The sequence below is a fragment of the Candoia aspera genome, chromosome 2 (genome assembly GCF_035149785.1).
Source record: "Candoia aspera isolate rCanAsp1 chromosome 2, rCanAsp1.hap2, whole genome shotgun sequence".
NCBI lineage: Eukaryota > Metazoa > Chordata > Lepidosauria > Squamata > Boidae > Candoia > Candoia aspera.
This window is the reverse complement of record NC_086154.1, coordinates 114,468,784-114,482,223: the sequence shown is the minus strand read 5'-3', so window position 1 is coordinate 114,482,223 and position 13,440 is coordinate 114,468,784. Positions and strand designations below refer to the sequence as shown.

General features: G+C 49.7%; 1 protein-coding gene across 7 annotated transcripts in view; it reads left to right on the top strand.

Moving 5' to 3' along the window:
• Nucleotides 1-12,097, top strand: part of RBFOX3 (RNA binding fox-1 homolog 3) — a 402,758-nt gene extending 390,661 nt beyond the window's left edge. For 6 of the 7 annotated variants that reach the window (XM_063293356.1, XM_063293357.1, XM_063293358.1 and 3 more), the window contains 7 exons: nt 204-264; nt 622-675; nt 1,904-2,036; nt 3,140-3,179; nt 4,021-4,085; nt 8,456-8,534; nt 9,568-10,736. In XM_063293356.1, coding sequence (XP_063149426.1) covers nt 204-264; nt 622-675; nt 1,904-2,036; nt 3,140-3,179; nt 4,021-4,085; nt 8,456-8,534; nt 9,568-9,612 — 477 coding nt within the window. In that variant the 3' untranslated portion in view covers nt 9,613-10,736. The other variant, XM_063293354.1, reaches the window with a different exon arrangement.
• Nucleotides 12,098-13,440: the final 1,343 nt, after the last annotated feature.

Genomic DNA, 13,440 nt, shown 5'->3' with positions numbered 1-13,440 from the left:
TAGTCCAAGATGTCAAGAACTGCCAAATGTAGCCTGGCAAGCAAGTTGCCTTTGCTTAGGAAGATCAGCCCATGAATCATGGAGGATCTGACACAAACCTTCACCAGCATTTTTGAATGCTGACATTTCCCTTGAGGTCCAGGGAAGAAGAATTCCATTTGGACCCAAAGTCTGTCAGTAACCTGGTGCTTGTTTCTCAACAGGTCAACAATGCCACCGCACGGGTCATGACAAACAAAAAGGCAGCTAATCCCTACACAAACGGTAATGGAATGAGGAGGGTGGTGAAGTGAGTCCAGAGCCAGGCATCCCTGGAAAGGGGGCAGGCCCATTTTCCTCCAGGCCACCCTGGAGCTTGGGGCCAGGGAGGTGTTCTGGTCTCCAGGGTCCCAAGAAATGCAAAACATGGATTTGGGTTGCATCTCTGAGAACAGAGATGGCAACAGGAGCACCCAGCCTATGAAAACAACTGGTCCAGCTTTCCCTCCTTAAGGACAATGCTTAGCAAGCCTAGTGCCCCCTCTGCCCACTTCTTGGAGTACTATTCCTTCCCCTGTTCGGGAGAGTTTAGGGGGATTGGGAGGAGTGGTGCTTTCTGACTGCCTCCTTCTTTGTTACCAGGCTGGAAGCTGAACCCTGTAGTGGGCACCGTCTATGGCCCTGAATTCTATGCAGGTAATGTCTGGATCGGGCCAGATCCATGGACAAGCGTTATCTCTTAGGGATCTGACAGGACTACTGAATCTCATAGCAGAACTTAGCTCTTGCTTATTCCTAAGATGCCACAGTCTGTTGCTCGCAGAGAAGAAAGCTAGAGGTTAATAAACCCGAGTGTGTAGGGATGAGTGCACTGGGACTGGGGAATGCCAGGTTCAAATTCCTTCTTAGCCATGAGGCTTTCTGCATAATTTTTGGCAAATCACTTTCCTATAACTTCACCTGGGACTGGCAGAATAGTAACTAGAATCTATAGGTACATTATTAAGTAATATATAGTCCAGCGGCAAGGATTTTTGACCCCCCATTGTAAATTAGGGTTCTAGAAAGGACAAATTATAACAGCTCAGATCAAGATTTAGGGTAGCATAAATAGGCCATAAAACGTATCACTGAATGTACTGAATGCATCCCACAATATTCTTGACACAGCTAATCTGCCTTTGCACAACATATTCAACCCAGCTAAATGGGACTGTGAAATTTCTAGCTCACTATGCTGTGGAACCCAGTTACTCTCTTAGCATATTGTACGAACCCAGCCATCACATGAAACCATAATGTGGTTTGTTTGCTTCAGCCTTAGCATGTCATGTAAGAACAGGAATTGTGTTTTGCTAACCTAGGTTTAGGGTTTGGTGTGGTGTATGGATCCAGATGGAGCTGGGAGGGATCCGGGACATCATTTAGTCCCCACCCCGTCCATCTTGGGCTCTCTTCAGGAGGTGGCTCTGTTTGTGGATCTCTTAGTTCTTGCAAACAGCCCAGTCACCTGTCCACCCTTTACATAACCAGCTTCAGACACTGGTTTAGATAAACACAGGAATAAAATGTACAGAGAGAACTATGTGTGCCATCTGGATTTTATTGTAGAAAAAAGAGAATAAATGTAATTAGAACTGAGATGTAATAATGTTCTGAAGCTCTACTACATAACTCTTGATAGAGGGCAAAATTCTTGAAGACAAACATTTGGAACAGATATAGGAAGGAAGATGTTGGATTCGTAGGTTAGCGGTGAGGAGCATGCCTGAGGAAGGAGGTGGGAAAAGCTCATCCCTTATTCAGGGTGGGTGGGGAGGGGGGAGTCTCATCTGCCCAGCAGGAATGGAGAACAGGCAGACAGTGCTTAACAGTTGGGGCTATTCCCGGCTGGTCCTCATGGCTATTTCTTCCCCTCCTCCAGTGACCGGTTTCCCATATCCAGCCACAGGAACCGCAGTAGCGTACCGGGGGACGCACTTAAGGGGCCGAGGACGCACAGTCTACAACACGTTCCGAGCAGCTCCCCCACCCCCACCCATCCCCACGTATGGAGCGTGAGTATTGGGGGGGGGACCCTGGCCTTATAAAAACAGGTGGTTCAGGCCCTTCCAAAGAAGATGGCAAAGTTAGCTGTGCTATCTTCTCAAGCCCCAGGGTGCCTTTTTCATGTGCCTCTGCTCTGGGCAATGTGATCTGTGCTTCATTATATGCCATGTTAATTTTAAGACATGCCTTTCTGAAGCTTCTTGGTTTGGGGTTACAGTGTGATTAAGACATAAGTCCCTGTTGTCCTAGATTTCTGGACACATGGTTGGAAAATTCAGAGTTACCCTTGGACTTCTCATTGGCCTCAATTTTCCTTCAGGGATACAACTCCTCCATGTTGTCTGGGAATTATGGCCATTATAGTATACCATTTCTGGAGGGCACCATCTCGGAGAAGGCTAGGCAGAGATGTTGCCCAGGGGGCACTGTATGTATTGCAATCAACTCACAGCTGGAGAAGCATGTTCCCAGGCATTCCACTTTTTCAACAGGAATCTTCTGTTTCCTTGACCAGCATAAATTATGCAAGCCAATAAAGTACATGCAGGTGTACTTTGCACAAAATATTTATTTTCGTGCTTCCTTCTGAAGCTGATCATCTTACATCTTGTGCTATATAGGCTTCTTTTAGTAATTAGACAAGCATGAGGGATACAGAAGGGAAAGCATCACTAGATGATATGTGGAAGGGGACAGGTAGCCATCTTGAACATCCTATAGCCTCTCACCAAGTGGATCATAAACCTGCTCCTTTTTAAAATGATGAAAATGAAGCAAAATCTCTCACAGAACGTGTGTGAATATTGCGTGGAGGTGCATAGCCAAGGGTGGCTGTGCCCTGATTCCCCCAGGAACACCTTCTCCTTCATGATCTTCCCTGTGGACTATCAGGCAGACATCTCCGTCAGCTTGCACAGCTCCTGCATTTGCACCTCTCGTGCCGTTGGGGAAGGGGAAGGCAACTGCTGGGGCCGAACACCAGAGCCACGAAGGCCAGTCTGATGCCTGCTCTAGCGCTCCCTTTGGAACAAACAGCTGCTCTTGCAGAGTGGGCTTCAAAGAGCCTTACCCTCAGCTCTCAGTCACAGCCACATTCTTCTTGCCTTTGCAGAGTGGTTTACCAGGACGGATTCTACGGTGCTGAAATTTATGTAAGTCCACCTTTTGGAGTTTCTTTGGAGAGCCCTCTTTCATTTCTAGTCCAAGCATCTGTCAGTTCTTAAGCTTCCGCAGACACCTGGTGACCTTTGCTGGTAACCAGGCACAGGCCCTTCCAGGGAGGCTGTTCTGGCAGAGACAAATCCCCCCGCCCCGCTCGCTCTGTTCATTAAGCAATGCGAGCAGGAGCCAAGGCTGCCGAAACACAGTGGGAAAACAACCCGGGGTCCAGAGTTCTAGAAGCAGAAGTAGTTGGGCAGTCACTGAATCTCCCCCACAAGCTGTACAGCTTTTCTCACCACTCCTCCAGTGCTCATCTGTGGAAGTCATCGCAGCACCTTCCACAATTAGAGGAGGTTTAGAGAAAAGGCTTGAAACACACTTCCCCACTTGCGTGAGTGCGCAGCAGCAGGCGATGGGAAGCAGGCTACCTGTTAGGGTGGGGTGAGGAGTGCATCTGCTCCTGCAGAGGGCAGGATTTATTTTCTGACCTGGCGTCAGCGTGCCGGGTTACAGCGGCGTTTCCCCTCCATATTTAAAGTGCTCTGGGCAATACTTCAGGTACACGCTGACAGATTTATCAGAGGCGACATCTCGTTAACACCGCCACCCGCTAGGGAGGTGACATTGTCTCCTCAGCATGTTTAATTTCTGCAGGTTAACGTTAGCAAGGCCCCCCAGGGAATGCTAATGAGATTGGAGATGGGCTGGGTTGGCAGCCTGGGCACATGTCTCCCTCCCTGGCACCTGAAATCCCCAGAAGATGCGCCCTTCTCCTGTGGCACTGCAGCCATACCCTTGCCGCTAATGCCTTGTCTCTCCCTTTTACTCCAGGGGGGCTACGCGGCCTACAGATACGCCCAGCCTGCGGCAGCGGCAGCAACAGCTTACAGCGACAGGTAAGCCGTCTTGCTCCTTAGCCTCTGGTTCCCCCATCAGCCCACAGCTCGGACACAGGGATTAGGAACAGTGTCCCTGGATCAAGGGATTCTTACCGATGCGGCAGGGTGTGAAGAAAAGGGACATGGCTACCTTCACTCAGAGGCATTTCCAACCCCCTTGGACCGTTTTGTTGAGGGGCAGGGGGAATCCTGGCAGGCCATGGAAAAAAGTAGCAGAGTCAGCAATACCCAAGGGCTGGGAGCTGTTTTGCCCACAACGCAAAGAGTCTCTGGTCTGAGCCCTGCCTCATACCGCACCACCACTACCCCGTCCTCGTTCCCCTCTCCTGTTCTTCCCACGCACAGCTGCCTCTCTTCCCCTTTTTATACCTTTCACTGAAATGCGTGTGCTTCTTAGCTTACCAGTACACAGAATTTCATGCTGATAAGATGAATGGCTATATTGAAGTGGCCTGCATTTGGAGAGGTTATGTTCTGTTAAACGGCTTCTCTCAGAGGCAACAAGACAACTCAATTAATCCTTTGTGCTTATCTCCTCTTTCTAACCACAATTACTACAAGGGGTGTAGGCAGCCTTGGAGGGGCGTTTTGCTTTCGATCGTTCGTTCAGCCAAGCACTTTTTCAATGTGGCTTCACAAAGTAGGAGCTGGAGCAGAGCAGCCACACCTTACAGAAAAAGTCACTTCACTGGCCTCCAAAAGACTTCTGGTCACACGCCAAAGACACTTCAGTCAAAGCAAAGTTGCCTGCCTTGATGCTTGGATCGGGGCATCAAAGCAGCTGGCCTAGCTTTTCCACACTGCAGGGTCTTTTCATCGCAGTTATCAAAGTCAAGGCAATTCTGCAAAGGCCTAGTTATTACAGTGGTAGCTAGTGAAGCTTTATCTGGGAAGTGGGAGAGACTATATTCTTAATCAGGTATTTATTGACATGCAGCATTCTTCCCATCATCCTACTTCCTTTACATGCTTTAGCATCCTATTAAAAAATGATTGTCATCTACTTAGATTAGCAGATTGTTATTCTACTGTTAATGAAAAGCAGGTTAAAAATGCATAACAAAGTAATAACTAAGTAAATTAATATGAAGGATGTGAAAAATGTTATGAGAAACACTACATTATAAGGGGCTTAACTAAGAAATATTGTGATAGAACTGGGGAGGAGTGACCCGTTGCAGGAAATATTGCTAGCAGAGCAGTACCTTTTTATCAGATTCTGCTCAAAAACCTTTCCTAGAAAACATTTTTCATTCTCCTGGTTTCCATATTTGTATTATTGTGCTCAGTAAAGCAACATGTGTGTTCAGCTGTTCAGTTCCACTTAAAATGCACATATGTTGTGTTAATACATAGGGAGAGATCATAAAAGGTGTGCAGTACCCTCATTAAGAAAGGAAGCTATAAACTAAGGGTTCTTCCACGTGGCAGCTTTTAACTGCTTGCCTTCCATGCAGAAACCTGCAGGAAATAAAGGCTTTCCAGATTTCAGTCTCTTCCTCCTCTTTGGCCATGATGGTGGCCTGGTGCTCAGTCCGGGCTGTGTTTACCATAGTCCCAAATGGTGAATTTTCCCAATTCTTGACTGCTTTCTTTCCCTGGGAGATCTTTGAGAACACTGGTTTCCATTAGTAAACCTTTAATACAAGCCCCTCTGTGTTGAGTCTCCCTTGTGTTTGACTCTTTCTCATCTGGTGCATCCACCTGTGGAGAAAGGAAAGGGAAGAGGAGAGGAGAGGAATTCTCTCATTCTTCTAGGCAGCTGGACCAGAAGGAAGTCACAGCTCTTGTAAATTTCACCTAGTTAAAAAACAGAAACAAAACCCCATTCTTGGAGTCCTTGGTGCTCTCTGAGCCGTGTTGTTTTCTTGCAGACATTTCATTGCCAGACTAGGCAACATCTTCAGGGGCACTGAAGATGTTGCCTAGCCTGGCAATGAAACCTCTGCAAGAGAACAGCAAGGCTCAGAGAGCACCAAGGACTCCACAGTTCAGCCCTGAGCTACAAATATTCACTTTAATTGGAACCCCATTCTATCAATTAATGTATAGAAAAGAAAAAAGCCCAGCCTTTCACCATTCTACTGGAAACTTGTTTTTTTAAAAAAATGCCAGTGTTTCACTAGATCTCCTGGTGAAACAAAAAAGTAACAGCTTTTCTGGTCAAGGCCTCTCAGAAAGGGGCAGGCAGCCCAGCAGTCCAGGGCCAGGAGGGCAGCAACCAATGGCCAGAGGATGGGATCATTCCAGCCACCGTGCACAGTTTCCCCTTGGAACGGAGGCATTTGCCTACAAGGAAATGAAGCACAGCAACAGACAAACCGGACAAGTTGGAAAACATTTTTAATGAGTGGCTGGAAAAAAACAGTGGGGGTTGTCTTCCTGGTGGCTTGAGGGCATTGTGTGTCCTTGCCCTTGAAAAACAGTGGCCATACTCACACTGGGGCAAGCTGGTTTTGCAGATCAGACTTAACATTCACATCTGGCAAGGAACATACTTGTGGTCATCACCATCTAAGACCACAAGTATGTTCCTTGCCAGATGTGAATGTGATGCTTTTAGCCAAGCCCTTCCCATCTGTAGTCCTGCAGCCCTGTAAAGTAGGTCAGTGTTAATACTACGGTACGGATGAATACTAACCTACTGAACAGGGCTGTTTCAGGATCACAAGATACAGACGTCTTTGATTCAAGCTTGACTTCTGTGACACACTTCATGATTCTTGATCTTAGCCAAAAGGTTGAGACGCAGTAATTTTTATGACATCTGCATAGTTTTCTTGGCAACAATATAGACGTAGATTAGCATTGCCCATTTCCAGAATGTCTTTCCGATTTCTCAATCTAACCTGTGAATTCCTGGTGGTCTCCCATCCAAAGAATAACAAGTTCCAACCCTGTTTGCCTTTTCAAAATCAGCCAGCACTGGCTATCTGCTGCTATCTGCTAAGGGGTTTACAGATAAGTTTGTAGAAATCCTAAGGATTCTTATGATAAAATCTTCTTAGAATGTTAGCTTTTCAGTATTTGTAATAATTTCGTTCTTCTCTGAGGATATTGGCCTAAGAGTTTATGAGATTTTAGCTGTTAGTTCATTCTCATGTTTTCTCTCTCCCCCACAAAAAATCCTCACATAATTTCTTCTTTTTGGCTCATAGAGTCCAATATTGACAAAAGATCAGCTCCAACTTCATCCACAGCCAGGAAACAACTATTTGCATTCGCTGTGTACCTTACAAAACCAGTTCTAATCAGCTTGACCCAGTCACCATATTATCATCTCCTTCTATTTCTCCTTTGATTAAAATAAATAGTCATCTGTGCCCCCATAGAATTTCAGGATGCATGCAGGAAGTTAAACAATGATAATGTTGAGGAGCCACAGCTGGGATGTCTCTACCCAACATCCTTTGGCTGCCAATGGTTTTATTTCTTCCCTCCGAGGAAAACAAACACTCTTTTCCCACTCCTGTGTCACACACTTTCTCCCCTGCAAATCAAACCTTCCCAATCTCCGTTTGCCCACTGGAGAAGCAGTGCTAAGGTAGATTTGGAGGTAGGAAATGCGCAGAACTGAAGGAAAAGCCCCCAACTCCTTGCAGACACCAAAGAGACAGTCATAGGACCACCCAGTTGGTGGCACTGTCCTTCCAACTTCCCACAACCCTCTTGTTTAGGCAGCAGTGATATCTGTTTAGAGCAGTATTTCCCAACCTTGGCAGCTTTCAGATGTGTGGACTTCAACTCCCAGAATTTCCCAGGCTGGCTGGGAAATTCTGGGAGTTGAAGTCCATGCATCTGAAAGCTGCCAAGGTTGAGAAACACTGGTTTAGAATACCTCTTTTTCGCCATTTGTATCTCCCTAGGAAAGGACATCTTTACAATGACCCACCCGTCCTTCCCTTCCCCCTTCTGAAATTGCAGCCTGACATAAGGAACAAGAAAGGGGATGGGGATTGTCAGTAAAACTCTAGTTTTTGAGTTCTAGTGCTCTCCTTTTTGAGATGTCTGAAGTTTGAAGTTTGAAATGATCTCTCTGGGGATGGGGAACTGGAGCAATCAGCTTTCCCCCGTTGGGCATTCCCCAGACAATGCTGGAACTGCAACTGCTGGCACTCCTGGACGGCAGGACCTTCTGGCTGGGGGTTGCAGTCCTAGCACATTTGGTGGATGCCCGCTTGGGAAGCATTACCCATGAGGTGTTTGCTAAAAGCTCCGTGAACATTCTTGTTGTTTCTTCTGTGTGTATCATGACTTGAAGCAAAGTTGATGATGACTGGGGCCTGATTCGTGGTTTTTTGAACACTTAGGATTGGCAACTCTGCGATTCCCCAGTTTCTAACGCTGCCCCCTGTGTTCGCTCCTAGTTACGGCAGAGTTTATGCAGCTGCAGACCCTTACCACCACACTATTGGCCCTGCTGCCACCTACAGCATCGGCACCATGGTAAGAATGGGCCCTTCCATTCCTTTGGGCAGGGCTGTCCAGATGCTGGGGGGGAAGGAACGTGTGTTCTCGTGGTCAGGTTGGGTACTTGGGATAAGAGGAGGCGAGAGCTGGGATGTCTCTGGGGACACCGACACTCAGACTTTAGCTGCAGTCCCATTGATAGCACTCCAGGGGCAGAGAAACCCTAAGAAGGAAGATTCTTAGAGGAGAAGAACACATCTGGGGCCTGGCCTAGCCCGGGCTGCCATCGTTGCCAGGGGAAGCACACGGTAGAAAGGATGGCTCCTTGAACACGTGACCCCCTTCTTAAAAGCCCCCTGAAGCAAGCAGCAGCTTGTACAGGTGTAAGGCTCCCTTCAAGGAGTAAATACTTTAGGAAGTGGGTTGGAGCAGGGCAAGGTGTGCGTGCACAGGGACACTCCCCAAAGCCATCTCCCATCCTTCTTGTTCTTGCACACACTTCCACATCCAGTTCCTGCAGCGATGCCTCCTTGTAATCAGCTCTCTAGGCAGCATCAAAGAGGAGAAAGAGTTCAAGCCATCCTGCAATCACCGTTGCCCATCAGGGCCTTCCTGGTGATACCACAAGAAATCCCACAGGCTCACGGATTTGCACTGAACCATCAACCCTTGGAAGGGGGGAAATACTGACAGGGAGGAATCTGTCTAGACTAAGGGAAACTGAGGCACAGGTGCAAACCCCTTGTTTCCTTTACCAGTGGAATGATTCACAGGAAGGTGCTAGGCACCTGTCCCCAAAGCCTTATTTTCCTTTCCTTTCCTTTTTTAAATGTACATTGGCCCTATCCATCTGGATGGTCTTCCGGTGAAGTCTGCCCCAAGGCAGCTTTGCATGCTGGGAGGTTGAGTCCAACCCCCACCCACCACCTGCCCCTGGCCCTTGTGGCCACTCCCGAAGGTTTCTGCCCGCCTGAGTGCCCACCACCATAATGGCTCGAAGGACAGGGCAGGGATGGGCTGTGCCTCTCCTTTATACTGATTGGCTTTTTCTCCATCTTTGATGTTGCAGGCTAGTCTATACCGAGGAGGGTACAGCCGCTTCACTCCCTACTAGCAAGACAGACCCAGACCCTCCTCACAATAGTAACACTGAACTGCTCCTTAGAAATCCAACCAAAACCCCGTGGACATGGGCCCCTGCCCCCTGCTGCTGGCCCTTGGCAGCCTAAATCACTCATCATTTTACCTCAAGCCGCCTGCCATGCCTCTCCTCCCACCTGTTTCTGATGGTGCACGGCCACGATTGTGTCATTTTGCAAAGCAACCAGCCATGGAGCTGGGACAGGTGCCTGCTTTTACCAGACACACACAACACACACACACACACACACCCTAGCAAGATAACCACAAGGAGAGCACCCTGCCTCCTGGAGCCACCCTGGAGCCTTGACCTAACAGTCCTCCTGTTAGGTCAGGTTCCATGAGAGCCTTTGGGACACTGCTGCCCTCAGAGTAGGCCCCTGGGAGTCCTCCTCCGTTGTTTCAGCTCTCACACATCTGAAGGAGAGGCTCTAGCCAAAGGAACTCAGGGTGCCATCCCTCTCAGGTGCAACGGCCCTTCTTCTCCCTCACGCTCGGGCAGGGTAAAGGTGCCAGACTGAGCCAGGCGGGCAGCAGCCCGGGTCCTTCCTGCAGGGGAAGACAGGCAAGCTCAGGCCCTGGATCATCAAGAGGGCACCTTGCTCCCTCTGTTGCAAGGGGAGAAGAGCACAGTTCCCCTCTTCCCATTAGGAAATGGGTGAGGGATGTACTACTAGGCTGGCCTTGGCAGGGGCTGGGAGGTGTTCTGGAGAACGTGCAGCAGGTAGGAGATCCCACAGGGTCCTCTCTGGGCCGAGCAAGTAGGTCTCTGAGGGAGCTGACTGGGGTCAGACCCTGGGCGTGGCTGAGTGATCCCAGCTCCTTCAACAATGCCAGCTGTCAGTTCCACGCATTCTGAGTAACTTTCCTCGTCACTGATTTGCTGAGCAAAATGGGCCCACAGCTCTGTACAAGAGGGATCTGGGCAAAGCTTAAGGATGCTGGGGACAGTGCCAACACCCCGCTTCCCAAATCTAGCATTCTGGACCAGCACTCACCCAGAGAGCGGAAAGCGCTTCCCCGCCCTCTCCCGCTGCCCTGTTTCCCCCCAGGCCACAGCCTGCAGGTTGCTCCATGGAACATTCTGCCTTTGTTTTCTGTTGTAGTGAAACCTTCAGCTGTTTCCTTCTGGGACCAGGAAGGGCACAAAACATTTTTTTTAAAGCAAAGCAACAAACAATTACAAAACTAACAAGCCAAGCGACTGAGTGAAAGCCCCCTTCTGTCCACACATGCGCCCCAAGCGACAGGCCAGCCGGAGCGCAACCACCGACACTCCGCCCGGACAGATGGACGGCACGGCAGCCCCACGCAGACTCTGCAAAGCCGTCCGCGTCAGGAGACCCGTGCCCTGCTCCTCCCCGCTGCAGCCCACGGGGCCAGGAGGGACAGGTACTGAACAGACTGGAATCCGCAGGCCCCGGGCCACCACGTCTTCCTTCCAGCCCTCCTGAAGAGCTGCGGCCCTCCCAGACCGCAGAAGACGCCATGAACCCCCAGCAGGGCTAGCCGTCCTGCTTCCTGCATCCCAGAAGCCCCCAGTGTTTTCGTGCTTTGCTGGTTCATCCATGGGTCAAGTTGGCAAGCCTTGGATTCCTGTATGGTGTAGGGCCAGGCTGGGGGCTTCTGGGGTACACCGGTGGATGGGCGCCCTGGGTTTTCAAAGGGGGTTCCTTTGAAGAAATTGCACTTTCCTCTCCCCCGAGGATCCTGGCTCCCATCGGCCCGCAAGGCACCGAGCTCCCCGCACCCTGCGGCTGTACTTGGGAGAGGCCTGGCCAAACTCAGAGCCGAGAGTGTCTCAGACTCCCCAGGTCCCCCCGGAACCTCCCACCCTGCCCCGGAGGGCCAAGAAGTGCCCCCCCCTCATCACACCGAAGCCAGGGTGCTGGGCAAACACTTCCTCGAGGACTGTGTGGCTGGCAAGGGAGAGCAGCGTAGCCCCCTGCTGGGGAGGGGGCCAGGCTGGGCACCAGGGCATTCGGAGAAAGAGCCGTTTTGCTACCCAAACCAAGCTGCGCTGCCGCCACTGCTGCTGTCACCACCGCCGCCGCTGCCAAGGGTGTCCTCCCTGCCCACAGCCCTTAGTGGGAAGAGTGCATGTCCCATCACCCCCCGCCCCCTCCCCAGAGCCAGATGGACTCAGGGCCTCCTCCCTGCTCCTGACCTCTCCTTGGCTTCGTCATCTCATGAAACCTCACTTTCTATTCAGCATTAAAGCTCCTGACATGCCAGCAACCAGATGATCCTCCTTTTCTATTCCCGTTGTATATAGCCCCATCTTTGCCACTCCTGCCCCCTTGTACAAACCCCCCCTCCCATTGCGGCCCTCTCTCCCACCCTGGGAGCATCAGCTACCCACCCCATTCTGTATGCTTCAAAGGTGTGACCATTCAAATAAACAGTATTTATTATTATTATTATTATTATTTATTAATAAAGGTTTCTTTCTTCAATGAGGATGGCTCAAGATTTTGACTGGGGCGTGGCTAAACATGGTGAATGGTGCAAACGGGGAGGAACCTGGGAATCTGCAAAGTTCAGGCTGCTGTAAGAAGATGGGGGCGGGGGATAAAAATCCCGGACAAGAGAAAACCAGGTCAGAAGGCAAATCCTTTCTAGTAGGCAGTGCAAGGGAGCTTTGTCAAGGCCACCCAATCATCTTGTTGCATCCTTTCCCCCTTCCCTTCAGTCTAATCCAGATCATTTGCTCAGCTTTGACCCAAGCCAACCAGTTTTCCTAGTTTTACTGCAACCCTCTTGGGCTGGACAGAGCCAAGAAGCACTGGCTGGATGTTCCAAAGCACTGGACATGTGAGCTCCCTCTTTCAAAAATCCCACTTCTAAGCACTGTGGATTGACACATTTTTTGCACCTATATTTAGCTCTCCCCATCTAATTAGGACAGGAGACCAAGACAAGACAGAGGAAAGGGGAACCAGAAGAGAGATTCTCTTGGATCAAGAAAACCCTATCTGTCTATCTGGGAAACAGCCTTGCTTGCATTTGCTGAACAAGGAGAGACATTCCCCCCATTAGGCTTGTACACCAAGACCAATGGTCTGGGAGCACAGACACACACACACACCCAGCAGATCCCTTGCTTCCTGTGTTTGCTGCTTGTGTCCAAGATAGGTGGGGAAAGGCGCTGGGCAGCCCCAGGTCCACGGCACTGCAAGTAGCCTGCTAGGTCACAAGTAGTGCAGCTACTTCAAAGGGATTCATAGTATCCTTTACATCACTCCATAGCAATGACTGTATGCATAGGTCAATTGGCTATATATTGCCTGGATTATATAGTTCCCATAAATAGCATCTATTTCCTTCTACACCAATCATTTCTGTCACCTCCACACAAGTATCTGGAGGAATGGGTGGGTCAGTAAAGTCAAGATGGCAGCCACAACTGCACAAATGAAGCCCTGCTCTTTTTTGTGTGCATTATGACCTCGTCCATGCTTTGCAGACAGGGCTGCAACTGGGGGAGGGGGCAAGCAGGGCATGTGCCCCAGGCACTGCACTGGGGGAGCGCCAAAATGAATGCACGGGGTGCCAAAATGAGCTCGGGGGGGCACCAAAATGGGTGCAGAATCCATGTTTGCCACGGGTGACACAGACCCTAGTTGCAGGCCTGTTTGCAGACACCACTGACCTCAAACTATAATTCTGTCCTCATATGGAAATCATTTCAGTCTGAATCAATTCCTCTCTCTCTGAAAGTGCCTGGAAGTTGCAATTCATGCAAAATGTGGCTAGGAAGCTAACTGGTGCAAGCATATTACAGGGATTGTATGATGACCAT